At 42.9% G+C, this 25361-nt stretch overlaps 1 protein-coding gene across 4 annotated transcripts in view; it reads left to right on the forward strand.

Moving 5' to 3' along the window:
* ERC1 (ELKS/RAB6-interacting/CAST family member 1) overlaps window positions 1–25361 on the forward strand; it is a 633604-nt gene that overhangs the window by 194076 nt on the left and 414167 nt on the right. For all 4 annotated transcript variants that reach the window (XM_032796761.2, XM_032796763.2, XM_075069542.1 and 1 more), the window contains one exon: window positions 5948–6115. In XM_032796761.2, the coding sequence (XP_032652652.1) occupies window positions 5948–6115 (168 nt within the window). The remainder of the gene's footprint in view (window positions 1–5947; window positions 6116–25361) is intronic.

Here is a 25361-nt window from a genome sequence, read left to right on the forward strand (position 1 = left end):
CATTTATTTATTTTTTTAACTTTTTGGTTTTGTAAGAACTGGGATTTTTAATTTCTTTTTAGGCAAGCACTAGATATTCTAGTATATTCAAATTTTCTAGAACTTCAGAAATTTAAATTTTCAGTCATTTATTTTTCCCTACCTTGAACAAAATATTGCTTAAGCTACGGTTTTATGACCTGCAGAGAGAGAGATCAGGTATTTTAAGCGAATATCTCATAGTATACATATAAAATCTACTAACCATATGCCATGTGGGGTTAAAGTTTGTGGTTATGTTTTGATGTTTAAATATTAAGGCTGTCGATTAATCGGAGTTCATTCATGCAATTAACTCAAAAATTAATCACAATTCATCACACTTCTAAACAATAGAATATCAAATGAAATTTATTAAATATTTTTGGATGTTTTTTTACATTTTCAAATATATTGATTTCTATTACTACACAGAATACAAAGTGTACACTGCTTACTTTATATTATTTTTTATTGCAAATATTTGCACTGTAAAACCGATAGAAGAAATAGTATTTTTCAGTTCACCTCATACAAGTACTGTAATGCAATCTCTTATATCGTGGAAGTGTAACTTAAAAATGTAGTTTGTTTGTTTGTTTGTTTTGTTACATACTGCACTCACTACAAGCCCGCTCAGTCCTACTTGTTCAGCATTGCTAAGACAAATAAGTTTGTTTACATTTAGGGGAGATAATGCTGCCTACTTATTTACAATGTCACCTGAAAGTGAGAACAGGCGTTCGCATGGCACGTTTGTAGCCAACATTGCAAGGTATTTAGGTGCCAGATATGCTAAGCATTCATATGCCCCTTCATGCTTCGGCCTCCATTCCAGAGCACATGCTTCCATGCTGATGATGCGCGTAAAAAAAAAAAAATGTGTTAATTAAATTTGTGACTGAACTAATTAAGTGGAGAAATATATGTCTCCTGTTCTGTTTTACATGCATTCTACCATGTATTTCATATTATAACAGTCTTGGATGATGACCCAGCACATTTGTTTAAGAACACGTTCACAGCAGATTTGACAAAACACAGAGAAGGTACCAAAGAGAGATTTCTAAAGATAGCTACAGCACTCCACACAAGGTTTAAGAATCTGAAGTGCTGTTCAAAATCTGAGAGGTGGGAGGTGTGGAGCATGCTTTCAGAAGTCTTAAAAGAGCAACACTCTGATGCAGAAACTACAGAACCCAAACCACCAAAAAAAGAAAATCAACCTCCTTTTTCGAGTGATTGCTCATGTGTATTCCACAGTAGGTGTGCATGCTCGCCACATGCACTGGTCCTGGAATTTTTTCCCTTAGCAATACCCGTACTGGGGGAGCACCGCGGTGACCCCTGGAGTGGCACCTGTGTGTTGTGCTATAAGGGGGACCGCGTGCTCACCCCACCCTCAGTTCTTTCTTGCCGCCGGTGAAGGTAGTCAGAACTTGGTGCTCCAACTCTGCTGCAGCCTTTCTACTCGTCCTTAGTGGTACCATTCATGGATTTGTTACTTCAGTTGTTAGAGTGGGCTCAGAGTATGCCCCGTGCCCCAGGCTTCAAGTCATGCGACTCCTGTCGCTGTTCTATGCCTAGGACTGACCCGCACGCTGAGTGTCTCCGCTGTTTGTGTGAGACTCACATCAGCGAACGTTGTAAGATCTTCAAGTCATTCAAGCCACAGACAACGAAGGAGAGAGCCATTAGACTCTGTGCTCTTTTGATGGAATCAGTGTTGGCCCCAACTCTGGCGCGCCGGGTGGACTCGGCTCCTGCTGCCGCTTCGTTGGTACATAGTGAGGCACACTTTACTAGCCAGCACTGTTCCACCTCCAAGAAGCAGGGAAAGGGCCCAACCTCACAGCGGTGCCAAGACAAGGAAAGAAGGGAGGCTGGACCTGTGTTGGGCAGCCCATGGTCCCCTCCAGGCTCAAGGCCTCTGACTCGTGTTGAGCGGAGTAGCCCAGCACCGTCCACGCGCACATCTCCACTGGTACAGATACCGTCGATGCCAGAGGCAATGCAGGCCACGAAAGACATTGAGTCTTCCGGTTCCAGGTGCGCAACCAGCGATGGGTCCCCAGTTCTGGGGCTGACCCTCATTGGGGACCCATCAAACCTCTCTTGTGGGTCACAGTTCCTGCTCCGAGGACCGGTCCCCGCACTGTTCAGCATGCGGTGGACTGGTCGTCCAGCAGCTCACGCCCGCCCTCGATGCTGACCAGACTGTCCAGGTCACCACCCGGATGGGAGTCTTGGGGACCCTCTACACTGCCTAATGGAGATGGACCACTACCAGTTTGCGGTTCTCCCATTTGGTCTATCCATGGCACCCAGGGTTTTCACGAAATGTAAGGCTCTGGTAGCGGCCTACCTCAGGCGGGAAGGGGTACAGATCTTCCCATACCTGGACAACTGGCTTCTCAAGGGAGACTCTTGTTCTGAGGTAAAGACCAACGTGGAGCTGCTCTTGTCAACATGTGCTTGTCCCTGCCTAGTTGTGAACTAGACCAAATCAACCTTAGTTCCAGTTCAGCGCATAGAGTTCATTGGGGCGCTGCTGGACTCCTCGAGGGCCACTGCCTCTCTCCTCCTGGACAGGTTCAAGGCCCTAAGAGATCTCATCGCCTCAGTCATGGCTTTGCCGGTGACAGTGGCAAGGGTGTGCCTTCGAATTCTAGGGCACATGACGGCATGTACATATGTGGTCTGCGCCAGGCTCCGAATGAGGCCCCTCCAACTCTGGCTAGCCTCCTAATTCTCCCAGGCCCGGGACGGGCTAGACAAGGTTCTTATGGTTCTGTCCCCGATACTGGCTTCCCTTCAGTGTGGTCTTACCCAAGCAACATGCTGCAAGGGGTTCTCTTTCAGGATGTCAACTCATCTGTGGACCTGGTGACCGATTCGTCGGACCTGTGTTGGGGAGTCCCCACAGGGAATGTGCAAACTCAGGGGATGTGGTTGATCCCGGACTAGTCCCTTCACATAAATGTCAAAGAGCTCAGGTGGTCAGAGTCCTCACAGACAACACCACTGCCATGTACTACATCAACAGGCAGGGTGGAACTCACTCCCTAGACCTCTGCCAGGAAGCCCTGAGCCTATGGGAGTTCTGTATTGCCCACAATATCTCCCTGATGGCCGTACACTTCCTGGGTGACCGCAATACGCAAGCGGATTGCCTCAGCAGGGTTTTCTCCCCCCAGTATGAGTGATCGCTCCACTCAGAGGTCGCTCACCGACTCTTCTGAGAGTGGGGAGTTCCCCAGATCAACCTCTTTACAACCCACCAGAACTGGCATTGCCCCCAGTTCTGCTCCAGAGGAGGAGTGGGGAAGGGTGCAATCTCCAATGCATTCCTCCTGCATTGGTTGGGCCAGCTCCTTTACGCTTTCCTGCCGTTCCCCCTCATCAACAAAGTCCTGCAGAAAGTAAAAGCAGACAAAGTGAAAGTCATCCTCATAGACCCAGTGTGGGCCCTCCAACACTGGTACGGGACCCTCCTTTGCCTCTTGGCGCCACCCCCTCGCCCCCCGAGGATGCTGCCACTTCGCCTGGACCACCTCTCCCAGGATGGGGGGCCATCTCCTCTATCCCAACCTAGCCGTGCTCTACTTGACAGCGTGGTTGCTCTGTGGCTAGATGACGAGGAGGGCAGGTGTTCGGAGCAGGTAACGCGGGTCCTCCTGAAAAGTAAGAAACCATCCACACGCTGGACATACATGGCGAAGTGGTCCAGGTTCTCCAAGTGGGTGAGTGAGCGGGGAGTCTCCCTTCCTCCATGCCTCTCCAGCTTATCCTGGATTACCTCCTATCCTATAGGACCCAAGGACTGGCACTTGCTTCTGTCAGGGTACCCCTGGCGGCCATATCGGCCTTCCACCCACTGGTACAAGGGCACGCGGTCTTCTCCCATTCTGTGACCTCCCGTTTCCTTAGGGGCCTTGACCACTCATTCCCGTACGCAAGATCCCCTGTGCCACAATGGGACCTGAAGCTGGTTTTGTCCCAACTCACGGGTCCTCCCTTTGAACCCCTGGCCATGTGTTCCTGGTCTCACCTCTCATGGAAGGTAGTCTTTCTTGTGGCAGTCACATCAGCCTGCCATGTCTCGGAACTCAGGGCCTTGACCTCAGAACCCCCCTATACGGTCTTCCACAGGGATAAAGTCCAGCTTCGCCCACATCCAGCGTTCCTCCTGAAGGTGGTCTCCACCTTCCATATGGATCAGAGCATCTTTCTCCCCGTGCTCTGTCTTAAGCCCCATTCCTCCAACAAGGAACTCTGCCTCCACACGCTCGATGTACGTAGAGCGCTGGCCTTGTACCTGGATCGGACCAAATCGTTATGGAAATCCTCGCAGCTTTTTGTTGCTTCAGCTGAGCGGGCGAAGGGGCAATCTATGTCCACCCAGCGTCTTTCCCGCTGGATTACCTCGTGTATACACATGTGCTATGATCTGGCAGGGATTCCCCTGCCACTGATCGTTAGGGTACACTCAATGAGGGCTCAGGCCTCATCAGCTGCCTACGTAGCCCATGTCCCTGTCCAAGACATTTGTAGGGCGGCCACTTGGGCCTCAGTTCACACATTCACTTTGCATTATGCGATTGTCTCCCAATCTAGGGATGATGCCGGGTTCAGCAGGGCGGTACTCCGTCCCAGGCTATCATGAACTCCTACCCACCTCCAACAGGTATAGCTTGGAATCACCTACTGTGGAATACACATGAGCAATCACTCGAAGAAGAAAGGATAGTTACCTGTTCCGTAACTGGCATTCTTCGAGATGTGTTGCTGATGTCTATTCCACACCCTGCCCTCCTGCTCCACTGTCGGAGTTGTCCAGCAAGAAGGAACCGAGGGTCGGGGGAGCGCCCGGTCCCCCTTATAGTGCAATATACAAGTGCCACTCCAGGAGTCACTGCGGTGCTCCCTCAGTACGAGTACTGCTAGGGGAAAAACTTCCGGTACCGGTGCATGTGGTGAGCATGCACACCTACTGTGGAATAGACATGAGCAGCACATCTTGAAGACCGCCAGTTATGGAACAGGTAACTGTCCTTTCTGCTGGTGGCATCTGACTCTGATCAAAATGAACATGCTTCGGTCTGCTCTGCTTTTGATCGTTATCGAGAAGAACCTATCATCAGCATGGATGCATGTCCTCTGGAATGGTGGTTGAAGCATGAAGAGACATATGAATCTTTAGTGCATCTGGCACGTAACTGTCTACAATGATGGCTACAACAGTGCCATGCAAATGTCTGTTCTCACTTTCAGGTAACATTCAAAACAAGAAGCAGGCAGCATTATCTCCTGTAAATGTAAACAAACTTATTTGGTCTGAGTGATTGGCTGAACAAGAAGGAGGACTGAGTAGGCTTATAGGCTCTAAAGTTTTACATTGTTTTATTTTTTGAATGCAGTTATTTTTTGTACATAATTCTACATTTGTATGTTCAACTTTTATAATAGAGATTGCACTACAGTACTTGTAATAGGTGAATTGAAAAATAAGATTTCTTTTTTTACAGTGCAAATATTTGTAATCAGAAATAAATAAAAAGTGAGCACTGTACACTTTGGATTCTGTTGTAATTGAAATCAATATATCTGAAAATGTAGAAAACATCCTCAAATATTTAAACAAATGGTATCCTATTATGGTTTAACAGAGCAATTAATGACAGCCCTATTAAATATTGATGTTTATATAGGCATCAGGTCTCCAAGTACTCTTAGTTTGATAAATCTTTGTTGAATAGTAACAGTCTGTGCTGAGGCTGTTGGATTTCAGTCTTAATGGGAGATTAGTTACCAGACTCTGTCTGGGGTTTGCCACCAGTCATTTTATTGTGGAAGTGGTGTATGCCTTGTCTAATAACTGTTTCCTTTCCTGTCTAAACAAGTCTTGTTTCTGCATGTGTAAACTCAGGTGGATGCACTACGATTACGTCTGGAGGAAAAAGAGACCATGCTGAATAAGAAGACAAAGCAGATCCAGGAGATAGCCGAGGAGAAAGGGACTCAAGCAGGAGAAATACATGACCTCAAGGACATGCTGGATGTGAAAGAACGCAAGGTCAATGTTCTTCAGAAGAAGGTAAGTGCGCAGATCTACAAGGTTCCGTGTCCTCTGATATATCCTCATTCTTGATACAAAATATCCAATGTTACCAAAATGTCCTTTTGTTCCTTTGTTTACATTTTTGAGCTGAGTGGATGAATTTGTTGATGTAATGGGAAGATTGTTCATTATAAACTTGTGAGCTTAGTCAAAGTTTTGAAGGGAAATTTAAAAACAACCCAAAAGCAAAACAGAGAAAACACCAGTGTTAACCTTTCACTGATCCTATATATTGCTTCTGCTTCTATCTTACTGTTTGTAATGACTGAAGCATTTGTTTGGTGGACATGTCGCCCTGAAAACTCATTCTTTCCAACTCATTGCTTTATTGGCAGTGGGGAGGTGGAGGGTGTAGTTACTTTGGTAGTTCAAGGAATTGATTATGTGTCAGCTCAGCCAGTTTCTCTCACCTGGCCAACAGATTTTTATTTGCTTAAGCTATGAACCTTGAGGGCTCAAGACAATATTGAGTTCAGGAAGAGCTAACCTTGTACAAAAGGGGAAATTCAGGTGGAGTTTAAGCAATTTAACCAAGGTCACATAGTAAATCAGTACTATTTATTAATAGAATCCAGGAATCCTAACTTCCAGTCCCCTGTTCTACCGTTTAGGCCACATATCTTTTACTATGGACTTGGCTTTTTACTAAAAACTTATTACTTTTTAGAGATGTAAACAAGTCTGATTTCAGCGGAGTTATACCAGGAGTGGCTTTGACCCATGTGTTTAAATGAGCCCTAGTGCATCATACTCAATACTGGTTGAACTCTCTGTCGTACTTTTTGACCGAGAAGCTTGGATGTATAATAATTATTCAAAATGTTGCTAGACCATATATAGAGGTTGTGATAAATGAAGGGGGGAGGGGGGCGCAGCTCCCTTTTATCGACACCCAGCCAGCCAGTTAGCTATAAAATCCTTGTTAGTAGCTGTTCTTTACTTGCTTTACCTGTAAAGGGTTAAAAAGTCCACAAGTAAGAGGAAGGGAGTGAGCACCTGACCAAAAGAGCCAATGGGAAGGGCTAGAACTTCTTAAAATTGGGAAAAAACTTCCCCTTTGTCTGTCTGTGTTCTCCTGGAGAGCAGAGACAGGGCTGGAACTACGCATAGAAAGCTTTGGACCAGGTATGAAAATCATCTGATCATACCTAGAAACTACTTATTTAAAACCCCAAATATGTAAGTAGGTCAGGAAGTGTCTAGTAAGATGCAATTAGGTTTATCTTTTATTTCTTTATGGCTTGTGGATGCCTCTGTGCTAACTCCAGGTGCTTTTGTTTTACTTGTAACCTTTAAACTGGACCTCAAGAAGCTATCTTGATGCTTAATCCTTGTAATTGTTTTTTTAAAACCTAGCAAAAAGCCTAAATTCCAGATGTATTTTCCTTCTTTTTGTTTTTAATTTTGTGTGTCCCTAAGAGGTTTGTGCACATGTTGTTTAATTAGCTGGTGGCAACAGCTGATTTCTTTTGTTTTCTTTCTCAGCTCTTCCCTGGAGTGGGGGTGAAAGGGCTTGAGGGTACCCCACAGCAAGGAATTCCTAAGTGTGCCTCTTCTCAAAGGGGTTTTTTGCACTTGGGTGGTGGCAGCATTTACCCATCCAAGGTCAGAGAAAAGCTGTAACCTTGGGAGTTTAATACAAGCCTGGAGTGGCCGGTATTAATTTTTAAAATCCTTGCGGAACCCCACCTTCTGCACTAGAAGTGCCAGAGTGGGGAATCACCTTGACAGAGGTTTATGAGGATTGCTTCAATCTTTAAGTTAATGAACTTGGTCCTCTAACGTGAATATCCTTATTTCCTGTACTATTTATAACATGTGGCAGATTTTTTTAGCATTTCTTCTGAAGTTGAAATCCATTTTTTGTCTTCATTTATATAAGTCAGAATTCTGGTTTTCCCAAGGATTGTTTGTCAGATCTTTTAATGAGAGTTTGAATTGTCAGTTACTGAAAATGTGTACAAACTTTACTCTTTTTTGTTTCTATCTGCAGTCTATTCATTTTTTTTTTTTTTTGCTGGCTTGATCTAGCCTCCCACCCCCCACCCCATCACTAGCATTTACAACTGGCAATCTTGATACAGTAGGATTTAATCTGTATCTTCTAGTTTAATACACAATGAATCAAAGGCCTTATGACTCTTGTCTGGTTTTAAACATCTCCTGATACAATGACTGTTGCCAGTAAAGCTATTAATATTTCATGTTGTCTTGGCTGGTGTGATGCTGGAATCTTGTTTTAGCTCTACCCATGTTATCCCAATATGGAACACAATCAAGTCCTCTGAAGGGAAACTGGCAGAAGAAAAAGTTTTCCCATTGTGCAGTGCTTCTAGATTTTCTTCTGTGGGTATTAGGTGTCATCAGTAGCCTCTGTCCACTTCTGGTGGCAGTGAAGTGGAATTGATGACATATTGGATGAAGTTGGTTGAACTAGGTATCGTACAAGCATGTATTGTTTGTTCAACATTTATTAAATGCTTCTCCCTCCCACCCATTCCATTCCCCCCTCCCCCCCCCCCACACACACCCCTACCTACCTCTCCCTCTGGAGATCAGAATGGGGCCGAGTGCTTGTTTTGCAGCGGGGACTTGCATTAGCATCAGAAGTAGAGGAACAAAATCTTGGAAATATGGACATTTTCATTACAGAGGACGTCTTAGTTTGCACAGAAAAAACGATGACTGGACAATATTAAAGTTTGGAAATAATACCTGGAAACTAAGGGTCTTACAGTTGAAAGAATCTGATTATTATTATAAGTAGTAGCAGTAGCAGTAGCAATACTTAGCACCAAGGAGACCTGGTTATGGACCAGGATCCTATTGTGCTAGCCACTGTTATATAAAAAATCCTTTAAGCAAAGTGATATGCTGTCTGTTAAAATTAAGAAATATCATCTCTAGCAGTAAAGTTGTCATAGCCAAGATGATTTAGGGTAAATTATGCTCTTAAAGAATGATACTGTCAAGCATCTGTGGCCCAAAATTTTATCTGTTTTAAAACTGTTGGACAAAATCCTGTGATTCTAAATAATTATTATAGATATTTGATCTTTTGTTCAGGTAACTAAAGAAATAGTTGTTTTGGAGAGTCACAAAAATCTTTACTGTGCTCTACCTACTCTCTTTGCAGCAAAAGCTATCTAAATCCTTCTGAAGTTGTTGGATTCATGCCTGCACTGGTTGGCATAGGCAAATGTGTAGTGGGTTTTGTGCACTGCTAAGATGACTGCTGGGACTGGTATATAAAAGATGTAAACAAGAAACGATGCCTTCCAGTAATTCGAAAGAGGGATAGTGCTGTTTACTAAATGGCTAATGATAAAATCAAAAAAGATTAATTTTAATTCAGCACTTTTAAGAGGGCTATAAATAATACAGAATTTAAATAAATGAAAAAGTCCATTGGCATCACCACTTAAGTTATGTTGATATGCAGCAAAATGTGATGTCTTCGATTGTATTAGGCAAACTTCATCTAGCTCACATTTCAAGTACTAGAATTGACCCACTTTGGAGTTCTTACAATTACAATATTTTTAAGACAGCGCCTTTATTTAATGCAATGTGAGAAGATAATATAAAATATAAGGAATATGGAGCCTGGGAAAGTGATGCACATCTGTCTCTCCCTCTTTCACTGACAGAAAATTAGTTTAACAGAACAATCAGTACCTTTGAAGGAGCCTTGTGTTTTCCTTTTCAATGAAAATAAATCTAGCAGAAAAGCTTATACAATATGTTGGTTAGCGTCCATAGAAGGAGAGAATGATGCGGAGAGGATGGGCAGGGTATCATTACCATTCACTCATCATTCAGTAGCATCCTCCTTGCTACATTGGTCTTGGAAGGTAGATGGGATCAGGAGGAAATAGAAAATTTTCAATACCAGATAATCAAAGCAGTTTGAAAGAACCATGTCTGAGACTAGAGACACGTGGCTATTACTGTGAGACTGTAAAGTATAGTACCATGACAAACCTGTGTTTTTGAGTGAAGGTTGTATTTTGTCTCTTAGGGAGTTTATACCACGCTCTGCAGCAGTTTGTTGTGCAGAGTAGCTGCCTCATGACAAAATGTAAGTGTGTTTTCTGAACATGGCAGTTTTTTCAGGCAACTCCCCAGAGAGAATCTGATATAATCCTATTGTGTATTTAAGAAGGAACTCAGATGCAGACTGGCTCGCTGATGATGTCATTTTAAGTGAGTTGCAGACACCACTGATTTGGTCAGCTGAAAGTACCTTTTTGTGTGCACTCGCACACATATCATACATCATTTAAAATCTTATTATGTCTACTTTAAGATGAAGTATGATGTGGAGCTATGTAGTGGTGCTGTTATCACAGAAATACAGATAAACAATGACACAATCAACACGTTAAAATGACCAGTTTGAAATATTTGCATTCATTTCTGTTAGGTTATTGACTCTCTGTGTATTATTTAAAGACATAAAATTGGATTACTTTGCATCTCAACAACAGTCTAAAAGTAAAACAAAATCTAATAATTCTGTACAGGTATCATTGAGCTGGTGACATTTCTAGTCAACATCATTATCTTTTCACTGTTATGATCTCTGTTGAGAGCGCATAGGTTATCACAGTCTTCATTGGATTGGCATGTACACAGTTCTATATAGGGAAGATTGTTCTGACTACAGACATAGTTGCTTATGCAGCGACCCCTACCGATGCAGGTACAAACAAGGTCTTGTAGAAGCTCAGATGCCATGGGGCCCTTGAAGAATACAGGAAGTACTTCATCATCCATGTTTTTCTATCCATGTTGCAATGGTGATCCAATATCTGATTTACGTATGTGCAAAGACATCCAAATCTTTGTTTGCCAAGGTGTTCTTTTGACATGCTCTTCAAAACTGTCCTCATGTGGTGTGAGTTTGGCCAGGCACTCGTTCTTTTTGATAGATATACATAGGCACAAGCAATTTGGGTCTCTGTTGGTCTCCTTTTGTTTCTTGTGCTGGTCATACAGCACTGCTACTGACTCCCTGGCTGCAGAAATTGCAGCTTATCTGTCACACACTCCCAATTTGGCGAGCTCTGAGAAGCGGTAAGCGCCCTTTGTTTTCACGATATTAAACACAGAGGGAAATATGTTGCAGAAGTCAGGAGTGAGTGCATCACAAATTGCATGCACAGGTATGAAGCGATGCTTGCCAGTTGTGCTACTAATGATGCCTGTTGCAATCCACAAGGTATTTATGTACCATTTTTGGAAAGTAATGAACAGCAAGGGCCAAAACATCTATAGCAGGTGACATAATTACTATGGTTCTTCTTCAAGCAATGTCCGTATGGGTGCTCCACTATATATGTATGGCAGCGTCTCTTGTGCCTGGGATCGGAGATCTTCATCAGTGCTTGTTGGGCCACACATGCACACCCTTCCTGTCTCACAGTGTGAGCAGGATGTGTATATATAGCACTGTGTGGACTGACCGCTCCCCAGTTGCTTCTCTACCATCTTTGGTCTGGAACGGAATCCACAGCAGAGCCTGCTTCTCCTGTTCCCTCAGTAGAAGGTGCCTTATCTGACAGTTGTAATGTAGTTAGAGGGAAGAAGAAGAAGAAGAAATACTATCAACTCCCCCTTTTTGTTTGTTTTGTTTTCGCTTAAGCTATAAATAATGATTAAGTTAAAGTTTGCATTTCCCTACTTCCTACGCTTCCAACGGAAAGCCTTTTCCCCTCACCTTTATGCCTGGATCTCCTGGGTTTAAGAAGTGCATCTCTTGTGGGGCAGCCTTCCCAGTAACACCCAGCTACCTGCAATGCATTCCCTGTCTGGAAGAGGGGCACGTATCACAAAAGTGTTTCCACCGTCATGACTTGACTGCCAGGGACAGAAAAGACCAGAACATTCACTTGCGCCTTCTCCTCATGGAGAAATCACTGTGTCCAGCTTTACACCCCAGCCTGGACACTTCCCCGTTGCAGCCCTCACATACCGCTAGGTTGTCTCCTGACCCCTGTTCTCCACGTCCTTCTAAAAGAAAGTCTTCTCCCTGCTCATAAATGAAGAAACAGACTTCCTTGTCACCCACTGAGATGCTGGCTGCTAGGACTTCATCTCCTGCAAGGTCGATAGTTCCAGGTCCCACCTGAGTACCTCTAGCAGTGGCGCCAACCAATGGTCCAAGGACTATACCCGGGCAGAATTACAGCCCTCAGCGCAATCTCTTGATGCTAAAGACTGAGATGCAAGACCTCTGAAAGTGGTGCCATCCATGCTGACCAGACCTACTTCAGGCATATCAGCACTGACAAAACCACTGGTGTCAATGTCCTTTTTGGCACAGAGTAAGTCCTTGGTGCCAAGTAAGGTAGCAGTACCGACCATGTCCTCAGCGCTAAATAATACATCTGCTTCAACTATGTCCTCAGCACTGAGCAAGGCTACAATGCCATCTGTTGACTAATCAGGAGAATGCACCTCTTCTTCAGCACCAATACATGGATTGGTGCTGACCATGCTCTTCCCTCCACCACTGCAGTTTTGATACCTCAAAGACTTGTCTGTTTCTGAAGCTCCTGACTCCTCAGACATGACCTACCTCCACTGCTATCTTCTTCTTCATTGGAATCACATCGCTCTTCCCCGAGGACAGCACCTCCTGCCTCCGGCTATTGTGACACGAATTCTACAATACGGCTGGCGTCATCAGCAGTGTTCCTCATGCAGAAACTGACCCAGAACATCTGTAGGGCCGTGACATGGTCATCTATCCATACCTTCACATCCCACTATGCCTGAGGCAATGCTAGTTTTGGGAGCGCAGTGTTAGTCAGCTCATCCATGAACTTTGAACCCACCTCTAAGGTACTGCTTGTGAGTCACCTAGGATAGAATCCACATGAGCAAGCACTTGAAGAAAAAAAAGTTACCTGTCTTTTGTAACTGTTCTTCGAGATGTGTTGCTCATGTCCATTCCATGACCCATCCTCCTACCTTTCTGTTGGAGTTGTTGGCAAGAATCATAGAATCATACAATATCAGGGTCAGAAAGGGCCTCAGGAGGTCATCTAGTCCAACCCCCTGTTCAAAGCAGGAACAACTATATCATCCCAGCCAGGGCTTTCTCAAGCCTGACCTTAAAAACCTCTAAGGAAGGAGATTCCACCACCTCCTTAGGTAACCCATTCCAGTGCTTCACCACCCTCCTAGTGAAAAAGTTTTTCCTAATATCCAACCTAAACCTCCCCCACTGCAACTTGAGACCATTACTCCTTGTTCTGTCATCTGCTGCCACTGAGAACAGTCTAGACATGCTCTTTGGAACCCCTTCAGATAGTGAAGCCGCTATCAATCCCCTCATTCTTCTTCTGCAGACTAAACAGCCTAGTTCCTCAGCCTCTCCTCATAAGTCATGTGTTTCCAGCCCTAATCATTTTTGTTGCCCTCTGCTGGATTCTTTCCAATTTTTCCACATCCTTCATGTAGTGTGGGGCCCAAAACTGGACACAGTACTCCAGATGAGGCCTCGCTAATGTCGAATAGAGGGGAATGGTCACGTCCCTCAATCTGCTGGCAGTGCCCCTATTTATACAGCCCAAAATGCTATTAGCCTTCTTGGCAACCAGTGCACACTGTCGACTCATATCCAGCTTCTCATCCACTGTAAATCCTATGTCCTTTTCTGCGGAACTGCTGCCTAGCCATTCGGTCCCTAGTCTGTAGCAGTGCATGGGATTCTTCCATCCTAAATGCAGGACTATGCTCTTGTTCTTGTTGAAACCTTATCAGGTTTCTTTTGGCCCAATCCTCTGATTTGTCTAGGTCCCTGTGTCTAGCATATCTACCACTCCTCCCAGTTTAGTGTTATCTGCAAACTTGCTGAGAGTGCAGTCCACGCCATCCTCCAAATCATTAATGAAGATATTGAACAAAGCCGGCCTCAAGACTGACCCATGGGGCACTCTGCTTGATATTGGCTGCCAGAAGGAACTGAGAGGGTTTGGGGCTGGCGATGCCCCTTATACTGGTGCATAAATGTGGGGCTCCAGGGGGTGCTAGGACTGGCCCTACAGATATCGAATTTGAGGGGGAAAATCTCCGGCAACTTTGCACATGGGCGTGCACACACCTTAGCATGGAATGGACATTAGCAACACCTCTCAAAGAACAACAGTTACGAAAGGTAGGTAACCCTTCTTTTTTTTTTGCCTTCATCGACCTCTCATCCATTGCAGGCGAGCCTCTGCCTGTACCGGAGAAGGAAGAAGAGCAGGAGAACATTCCACCGCCACTCCACTTTTCCTCATCCTTTCCTGATGAGGCTATCTTGCCTCTATCTCCTACTGCAGCTGATGACTTTAGACACTTTCAGGAGTCATTTTGCAGGATTGCAGACACTTTTCAGATCCCTTTAGAGGGGGTGAAGGACTAACAACTTAAGCTGCTCAACGTCTTGCATGTGTCGTCATCTTCTAAAATAGCCCTCTTTATCAACAAGGCCCTACTTGATACAGCAAAAATACTCTGGCAGACCCCCATGTCCATTCCACCAGCTTACAAGCAAGTGAAAAAAAATACATTCCTGCAAAGGACTTGGCATTTCTTTTTACTCACCCCACCCTGAATTCAATAGTTGTCAGTGCTGTGCAGGAAAAAGGACATCAATATTAATCTCATCGATACCCACCATGATAGAGACTGGAAACTACTTGAACTGTTCGGATGCAAAGTTTATTCGTCTGCAACTCTCCAGTTCTGCATTTCCAACTACAGAGCTCTAATGGCTAAATATAATGTCAGCTATTCAAAAATACAAAAACTCTGCCAGGACCTACCTGTCGAAAGCCTGTACATCTCTGGAAGCCTTTTCGGACTCTGTAGACATGGCTGCCCGTTCCAGTGCAACTGCCGTTGTTATAAGGCGGGCATCATGGCTCTACCTCTCAGGCTTTCCTAAAGAGGTACAAACTACAGTAGAGGATCTATCCTTGGAAGGCCCCAAATTATTCACGGAGCATGTGGATGACTCCCTATGCTCCCTTAAAGAGACCCGAGCTACATGCTCTCTTGACATTTACACACCAGTGCCGAAAAGAAGCCTGGGAAGTATCTTCGCCTGCGATCCTGACCACAGCAGTACACCCCTCAGCGGCCTTATGACACTGAGCACTGATGATAAAAGCCGCCTGCCATCTGCAGATAGACCGCTCCTTAAGGAACTACTTCACGTACACCTCCAGCCAAGCAACAATTTTGAAGGTGTGGTCGTGGCCTGGAGAAGCCTCCGCATGTTCCAGTCATACCAACCATCTTTGACATCCTACCGGTTTGGCAAACGCTTAGCCCTCTTCTTTCCATCATGGAGGCTAATCACCTGAGACAGACGGGTCCTCAAGATCATCAGGGAAGGATACTCTATCCCTTTCCTATCCATGCTACCCCACCACCCTCTCTCCCCGTCTCTCTTCAGGGACCTTTCTCACGAACTCATTCTGCAACTGTGAGCCATAGAACTTGTCCCTTCCCAACACAGAGGACGGGGTTTCTACTGGCTTTATTTTCTGATCCAGAAGAAATCGGGTGGGTGGTGGCCAATCCTGGACTTTTGAAACCTCAACAAATTCATCAAACTGGAACCTTTCAAGATGGTTACCCTCTCCAGCATTATCTCGGCACTGGAACAGGGGGACTGGTTCTTGGCCCTTGACCTCAAAGGTGTTTATTTCCTTATTACTATATCCCCTGACCACAGATGTTTTATCTGGTTCACCATGGGCACTGACCACCATAGTACAAGGCACTGCCACTTCAGTGGCCCCTCATGTGTTCTTGAAGGTCCTGTGGTAGTCATTGCCTACCTCTGCAAACAGGGCATCACCATCTTTTTGTTCTTAGACAACTGTCTGCTCCAAGTCCCCTCTGAAACCTCTGCTCTTCACACCTTCAAGGTGACAATGAACCTCTTTACGGAGCTAGGCTTTTGTGTGACCTTGGAGAAATCTACTTCAATGCCAGTGCAACACCTGGAGTTCATCGGGGCACAGTTAGATGCCATATAAGCCAAAGCCTTCCTTCAACCTCACAGATTTTTGACTATTGTTGACCTTGTATCCAAGGTAAAAGCCTGCCCCCAGATCTCCACCAGAACGTATCTCCCAGCTAGTCAGCCACATAGCAGCAGCCACATTCATGGCAGCAGCCACATTCATGGTAAAGCACACACAGCTACGCATGTGATGCGTTCAAGTGTGGCAACATACAATATATGTCCCTCACAGGCACAGCCTGCACAAACACATATCCAAACCAATGAGAGTAAAGGACTCTCTACTCTGGTTGACACAGCCCAATAACATCTGTATTGGCATTCCTTTCCTGTAACTGTGACCTACCATGATTCTAACCACTGAGGCCTCCTTCATCAGTTGGAGAGCACACCTTCACACTCAAATGGGGCAGGGCAGGTGGTCCTTAACTGAATCTACCCCACATATCAACCTCCTAGAGCTGTGAGTGATCTGCAGTGTCTGCCGACATTTTCTCCCACTGATCGCACACTGCCACATCAGGGTCATGACAGACAATGTGACCTGCATATTTTACACAAACAAGCAAGGTGGAGTGAGGTCCCACTTGTTATGCTTGGAGAGACTGAAATTATGGAACTGTACAAATGCAACACTTATATCCTGTTAACATGGATAGGGACTGTTTAGTAATTAGGCAGCATGTCTGTGACTTGGATCTGAGTTCTGCTCTCACTCAGCTTTGCCACTATTCCTTATGTTAACTTGAAAAAGTTACTTTAACAAACTGTAATATGCATTTAATGTACTTACCTATTTCACAGGATGTGTTGAGGCCTAATGTTTGAAAAGTGCTTTGAGGTTCTCATATGAAAAGTGCTACAGAAGTAATAAGTTGTATATATTCACATATTTTTGTTCTGTACGGGAAACAAGGATTTATGGATGCTTTAGTAGTAGTAATGCAAGGAATGCCAGGAGATGGGAGTCATGGTGCCCCAGGTAAAGAACACGGAATGCACCATCATCACTCTGAGAACCAGAACCAAGCTGGAGAGGACCCTGAAGGATGCCATCTGCTGCCAGTACGTGGACAACCTGAAACAGAAGTCGAACCAGGGCAAGGCCTTCGAGGTGACACGCAAGTGGAACACCAGTGACCACTTCCTCTCCGGAGGCAGTTTTACCCAATTTTGCCGGCTAGAGGTTCATGCACCAGGCTCGGCTCAACTGCGTCCCACTGAACAGAGCTGTCCGCCATGGGAATCAGGAAAGCGACGCAGGAAATGCAGCTACGCCAGCAAGACATTACCCCACCATCTTGTATAGCTGCAAGCCCCATTCTAGAGCCTGGCAGCTGCAGCACAATGCCATCCAAGATCACCTGATCAGAGCCATCTGACAACCTGTGGGGAAGGTAGCTGTGAACTCTGCCATTACCAGAACCAACAGGCAACTGCGACTGGACATCGTCATCACCAACGAGGACCGGAAGAAAATCATCATGGTGGATGTCACAGTGCTCTTCGAGAACAGGACCCTGGCTTTCCACGGTGCCTGATCTTGAAAGCTGGAGAAATATGCCCCTCTTGCCAACACCCTGAGGGTTGGGTTTACAGGGTCCAAACTCACGCGCTGATCATCGGAGCCCTGGGTGCATGGGACCCTGGTAACAAACGAGTGCTGAGAGACTGTGGAGTCGGTCAACGCTATACTTTGCTGATGTGGCAACTCATGGTGTCAGATGCCATCAGGTGGCTGAGGGGCATCTACAGAGAACACATCACCTGACATTGGCAGTATCAGGAGGAAGCACAGTCAGGAAAGTAACTTCCTGATGGACTGTTTTTTTTCCCCTCTAAATGGATAACCTATCCTAAATTCTCAATTATTGAGGGACAGTCTTCACTCATTGATATATTTCGCTTTCTGCCAGCAACTCTCTGTATAACTTTTTTCATGAGTAATGTATCTGAATGCCTGGATGCTAAATATCTAAACTGTATTAAATTTGTTCACCTAAATTTGGGTTCTTGCTGATTATGCACTATATGTATCTTATGACTTTAAAACAAACTTTGTATTTGTGGGTAATCTAAGCACCATATCTAGATATACAGACACTTGTTTCTCAACCTGTGTATTATATAATTTTTTCAACATTAGCTTTAGTAAATTTTTTATTTTTCCCTCTTATTTTGTAAGTACTCAGTTTCTAACTATTCACTTTGCAACTAATTTTCAGTAGCCACTGCAGCGATGATTTGGATGGTACAGTGCTTAGTATAAAATGGAAAATAGATTTGTCAAACAACAGAAATAATGTAATGTATATATGTTCCCAAATTCCTTCCAAGCAGAGACTACTAGTAAAGTTGGTTGTAGAGTTTTCTTTCAGTTTCCTGACACTGTGCTCTGAAGTGACCCCACAGTATTAGTGATAGTTGATAGTTAACATAGCATGTGTATTCTAGAGTTCAATATTTACATGTATCTGTGTATCTCCTCCCTTCCCCTTTGTATTTTTTATGCCTAGGGCATGAAACAGGACAATAGCAGCTGGCTGTGCAGGCCTTGCAATGGGATTAATAAAGTTCCCCTTCTCCCTCAGGCTCTCTCCTGTGGTTTAATATGGTTTTGTTACAGTACATTTCTTATCTTTGTAATAAATCACTGACTTAGAAAATGTAATTGAGTGCTTGAATCTGAGCCTCATTTAGAATCTGTGTTAAAATTGTACTGTTTCCTGCTTGACTGATTCTAAATGATAATGTAGATGAAAGTTTAAATTGTCATTAACGTTCCCTTTGTATTCAGGCTCAAATCCTCTGTGCTTTCATTCTATGCCTTCTTGATATCCTCCATCTATTCTGTATCTGAGATTTTTCTTTGCTTGCCTAACTCCTCTTTTATCTGTAGTACTCTTTTGGTGAGCTAATACTTCCCTGCTCTCAGCCTATTCTTAGTGCTCCCTGTGCCATAATGAGTTGGTGGGGTGAAGTGCCATGCTACATGCATATCTATGCTGAATTATTTTCGCAGTTACTTATTTATAGGCCAGTATTCATCCTCTAAATGGTGAGTGACATCAAAGGCAGTGTGGGAGAAGAGCACTGCCATTCCTATGTCTACACAGGACCAAATCTGATAAGGAATCTAGGGTATTTCACTGACAATAACGAACATTGGAACTCTTTTTTTTGTGTTTCTCCAAGTGAACAAGCTCAATTCATCGGTTAGTGTTTTTTTTCACTTCACACATTTAAAAATGAAATAGCATGAATTTTATAATGCTAGTCCTTGATCATCTTCTGAGCACCTAGTCTCACCCTGCTTCATGTAGAATGATGAACAAAAGGGCTGAGCTGCCTTTTCCAGTTCCAGAATTCTCACTTCCCAGTTAATTTGGCTTTCACAAAATAGGGGTAATATCCACCATGTGGTGATTCTGGCTTCATCTAGTTTCTCAAAATGGGAAAGGCCAAGAAAAAGACAAGTAATATGCCTTTTGCGGCAAAGTCCTGCATCCTGGGATTTCTATGTTTCCGTGCATCACACATGAAGCCTCCACACCAGTATAGTGTTTTCAGAGGCATTAGTGAGGTACAGTCATATATTTATCAAGGATCTGAGGGCCAGATAGACTAAGCTAATGTGAAATCAGATTTTCTTAAGGAATTTTATCCCTTCTGTCTCCTACACCTTTCATATTTGCAAATGCCCCATCCCATCCAGATTTAAAATAAAAACACAGAAGAAAAAATAGCCCCATTACCACATCGTAGAAGTTGACAATCTGCTAGACCACTTTACACAGGTACTGATTGAGAAGGAAAGGAGAGTGTCCTGTGTTACTGATTCTCTAAAATAACATTTAAATAACACCAAACTCGTATGAAATGACAGTGCACATGCATGTTTATTCACGAGGTCACCTCCTTTCAGGATATATTGATCTTGGTGGAAATATTGTTCCTCATTATCTTGTGGTACTGCAGTGGTAGAATGTGGTTTTTCTGCTTTAAGCTTAGCCAAAACAAGCCCATAGACACACATTAGCAAAACACCTTCTAGAACTTGACTCAGATATGGGTGAATGCCCCAAGTGAAACTACTTTCTACCTCTATCATGCCATTTCCTACTGGCTTTAGTGGGTGCCAGGAACATAACGTTCAAAGACACAGTCATAATTAGCACTCAATAGCATCAGCAGGCAGCACTAATGGAGAACTAGTCTAATGCTATTCAGTGTGACTAGATCTGGATTTCAAGCCAAATGGATATTAATGAAAATCATAGTTTTAAGTATTATCATTTACAATAGCATAGAAAATAAATTATTGCAATGGGTTCAGTGCTGATTCTCAGTATCTGGGAATTTAATTTCTACAAAGTAAGGCAAACCTGAACTTATAAGTAGGGCTGTCGATTAATCGCCGTTAACTCACACAATTAACTCAAAAAAATTAATCGCGATTAAAAAAATTAATCACAATTTATTTTACTAATAGAATACTAATTGAAATTTATTACATATTTTTGGATGCTTTTCTACATTTTCAAATAGAGTGATTTCAGTTATAACACAGAATACAAAGTGTACAGTGCTCACTTTATATTATTTTTTATTACAAATATTTGCACTGTAAAAATGATAAACAAAGAAAGTGTTTTTCAATTCATTTCATACAAGTACCATAATGCAATATCTGTAACATGAAAATGCAGCTTACAAATGTAGATTTTTTTTTACATAATTGCACTAAAAAAAAAAATTTAATGTAAAACTTTAGAGCCCACAAGCCCACTCAGTCCTGCTTCTTGTTCAGCCAATCATTAAGACAAACAAGTTTGTTTACATTTATGAAACATAATGCTGCTTGCTTCTTATTTGCATTGTCACCTGAAAATAAGAACAGACATTTACATGGCACTTTTGTAGCCGGCACTGAAAGGAATTTATGTCCCAGTTGTGCTAAACATTCGTATGCCCCTTCATGCTTCGGCCACGATTCCAGAGAACATGCTTCCATGCCTATGATGCTCGTTAAAAAAAAATACGTTAATTAAATTTGTGTTTGCACTTCTTGGGGGAGAATTGTATGTCTCCTACTCTGTTTTACCCACATTCTCCCATATATTTCATGTTATAGCAGTCTTAGATGATGACCCAGCACATGTTGTTTGTTTTAAGAACACTTTCACTTCAGATTTAACAAAACGCAAAGAAGGTACCAATGTGATAGCTACAGCACTCGACACAAGATTTAAGAATCTGAAGTGCCTGCCAAAATCTGAGAGGGACAAGGTGTGGAGTACGCTTTCAGAAGTCTTAAAAGAGCAACACTGAGATGTGGAAACTAACAGAACCCAAGCCACCAAAAAAGAAAATCAACCTTCTGCTGGTGGCATCTGACTCAGATGATGAAAATGAATATGCATTGCTCCGCACTGTTTTTGATAGTTATCGAGCAGAATCAGTCATCAGCATGGACGTATGTCCTCTGGAAGCATGGTTGAGGCATGAAAGGGACATATGAATCTTTAGAGAATATGGTGCACAAATGTCTTGCGATGTCGGCTACAACTGTACCTACAAACAGCTGTTGTCGCTTTCAGGTAACATTGTAAACAAGAAGCGGAGAGTATTATCTCCTGCAAATGTAAACAAACTTGTTTGTCTGAGCGATTGGCTGAACAAGAAGTAGGACTGAGTGGACGTGTAGGCTCTAAAATTTTACATTGTTTTATTTTTGTGTGCACTTATTTTTTGTACATAATTCTACATTTGTAAGTTCAACTTTCATGATAAAGAGATTGCACTACATTATTTGTATTGGGTGAATTGAACAATACTATTTCTTTTTTTTTTACTGTGCAATTATTTTTAATAAAAAATCATAACAAGTGAGCACTGTACATTTTGTATTCTGTGTGGTAACAGAAATCAATACATTTGAAAATGTAGGAAACATCCAAAAATATTTAAATAAAATGGTATTCTGTTATTCTTCAACAGTGTGATTAATCACAAGTAATTTTTTTAATCGTTTGACAGCCCATCTTATAAGGTTAATAATATACTAAGAACAAGAAAACAAAAATGAGAAATCCTGGCACAATTTTCCAATCAAGCAGAATGCAGAGAGATGAGTTTAGGTAGTTAAAGCTGCAACATTTTATTTTAATTTATTTGAGAGAAGAGGCCTCAGCACAGAAATTGAGACAGCTGTGTTTTCTTCTCAGACAACCGAATCTGAAGTCTTAGCTGCCTCTGGACAAGTTAGGAAACCCCCCTCCCTCTACCCCAGTCTAGTAAATTGTTCTGAGAGTATGAAAACAAGAAGTTTAAAGATTAAAAAATCGGAAACTGAGAATATTTTTGTTCACACATTCCACAATCAACCTGAGAAGTAAACTGCCAAAAATTATTGCTGAGGCAGAGAAGTTAATGAGATTCAGCATTAGATATCATAGGTTAAACACTCGAATTCAAACCTTCATGTTTCAAGACATAAGCCATCCATTAACTTCCTGTGGTTTGAAAAAAACACCCTACCTCTTCCCCTTGTGTTTTACATGTCTTACTTCCTCTAAAGCTTCTGGTATTGACCACTGTCAGAGACAGATACTGCTCTAGATATAAATAGATCATTGGTCTGACCTGATATGGCAGTTCTCAAGTCTTATGACTGAACCATGTCAGAAGAGTTTTTTTTAATCCAACTTATTTCTTTCTAGGTATTTAACTCATTCCTAATTTGTATGTATTCTAAGTAAATGCTATGAAAGTCATTGATGATGTACTGTGGCAATACTCAAGAAAATCTAGATTGGTGCCCCAAAATCCTGAAGTTGTCAGATCAGAATGCAATTCCCAGTTTTGAGATCTTACTTCTTTTGTTAGTGGTGGTTTGGAGTACTCCAAAGGCTATTTAGACCCTTCTGAGGAAGAAATGCTTCTCAGTATCCCAAAACTGACACCTCTGACTGATGGGACCTGTGTTAAAAAGGTTTTGAAGGAGACACTAGTCCTTTATTGGTGGGATAGAAGGACTGTGGTTGTGATGATAAAACTCTGAGAATTTGGTTTTAAAATCCAGCAGTGAGATCCTCTTGGGACAGAAATACAGTGTTCCACAGAGTGGAGTGGGTAGTACTTTTTAAATTCTAATTTCACTTTGAAGTGGGAGATAACACAATGGAGAAAAGATTCTCGACTATTCTGAAGATACCATAATTGCAATCCAGTTGTTTCAGTTTTTGTGACGGGTCTTAGTGGGTCTGTTTGACTCGTCGTTACACATTATTAGAAGTGATAAGTATGCAGAGGAAAGTAGGGTATGAAGTAAACAGAGAGGAAAAAAAGTTCTTTAAAGAGGATTTGTAAACTTAAATGAACTGTTCTTAAATTTGACATGAATATGCTTGCAAAGTATCCTCACCTGTGAAAAGACGTAGAGCGGAGAATGGCATTTTGGATCCATGCCAGCTGTCTGTTAGCTGCAGCACCAACGGCACAAAATAATCATCTGAAGAGGTCATTAAATCAGGCTCTGATGTAGCAGCTTCTCTTCTTCCTCCTTCTTTCTCACTTTTCAAGTTGTGAGGGTCAGTCTTATAGAACGGATACCAAGGCGAGGTTAGCTTCAAGATCCAGACATGTATTGTATACTTAACTATATCATTTGTCAGTAATTGCTAGCCTTCTTGTTTATGCTCCTTTGTTTTGGCCTGTGAACTTTTTTTTTATACAATAACAGCTACATACATGTCTGAGTATAAGCTTTTCTGTAGAGAGTTCAATCAGAAATTCTTGGCCAGTGAATGACCTGTAAGCTGTGTAGCTAAAATGCCTTACTTGTAAACTGAAATATTTTAGAACTTCATGCTAGTTTCATGGCAGTTTCTGCATACAGTAACTGCTCACTTAAAGTTGTCCCGGTTAACGTCGTTTCATTGTTACATTGCTGATCAATTAGGGAACATGCTCGTTTAAGGTTGTGCAGTGCTCCCCTCTAACGTTGTGTCCGGACCCGAAAAGGTTGGGTTCTGTTAAGTTCTTTTTGATCCAGTGAGGAAAAAACCGTGAGACCAGACAAACTGGTAAACTTAAACAATAAGTGATCTTTATTGACTGGGATAAGAGCACAACTGGGGCTTGGGAGGAGTAATTTTACCAACTAACAGAAACAAAGCTATTTACATGCAGAAACACACAACTGAATACTTCATAGCCAACTAACAGCACTATGAATATGAGAAAACTGTATACAATCCTAGGATAAACTATTTACATCTATTAACACCAAAAATTAATCCTTTACAAACAAACAAATACACCAAACAATATTATTACGGACATTAAATTGAACTTAATAGCAATCTTTCAATAAATCAGATTTGGTACCATATACATAGAACTTTATGACAGACAAGACACACAGAACTTTTATCACAGACAGTAGTACATGTGGTGGTATACCAAATAAGGGAAAAGACAAGGGAGAAGTTAGGCAAAGCGCAGACAGTTAGCACAAACAGTTAGCACACAAGTACCATATTCCAGATGCAGCTGACCAGCAGAGCAGACACCAGGGGTATATCGGATCCGGGGAAATAAATAAGACATCCGTAGCAAAAATCCATAGAAAAATACCGTTAAATCATAAAGCCATGGGTAGAACCCAAGAAATAATAATCACATGGGCAGAACCCAAGAAATTAAATAGTGGCAGGCAGCAATCCCGAACTGAATAAAACCACACGTCCGCGAGCCGGCTATAAGCCTGGGGACCCCAACTGAAGGGTTGATCAGGTCCTCAGTCAGGTTGCATACGGACTCCCCAACAGCTTGGCTTGAGGCTGTTTAATTCGGGACTGAAACCATGGCACATTTATTTGGTCCTAGCTCCCCACCTCGAGGTTCGAGCTGTGCAGATTTTGCGGGACGGCACCAAGGAGTGCTAGAGCTGAGCCAGCCATAAGCCATAGGTTGCAACCACCCTAGTCTGACTTGGAACGTGTATTCACCATTGGTCAGACTGGGCCCCTTTGCCAAGCACTTAGGTGGTATGGCACATGGCACTAAACCGACCCTGGGTTGTCTGGGACATGAAGAGCAGAGAACTGCAACACAGCCCTAGCCTAACCTTTAGGTGACCAGGCAAAAAGAGCGGGAATCTGCACACGGCCCTCAAGGTAACACACA

The sequence above is a fragment of the Chelonoidis abingdonii genome, chromosome 1 (genome assembly GCF_003597395.2).
Source record: "Chelonoidis abingdonii isolate Lonesome George chromosome 1, CheloAbing_2.0, whole genome shotgun sequence".
In the NCBI taxonomy this organism is placed as follows: Eukaryota; Metazoa; Chordata; order Testudines; family Testudinidae; genus Chelonoidis; species Chelonoidis abingdonii.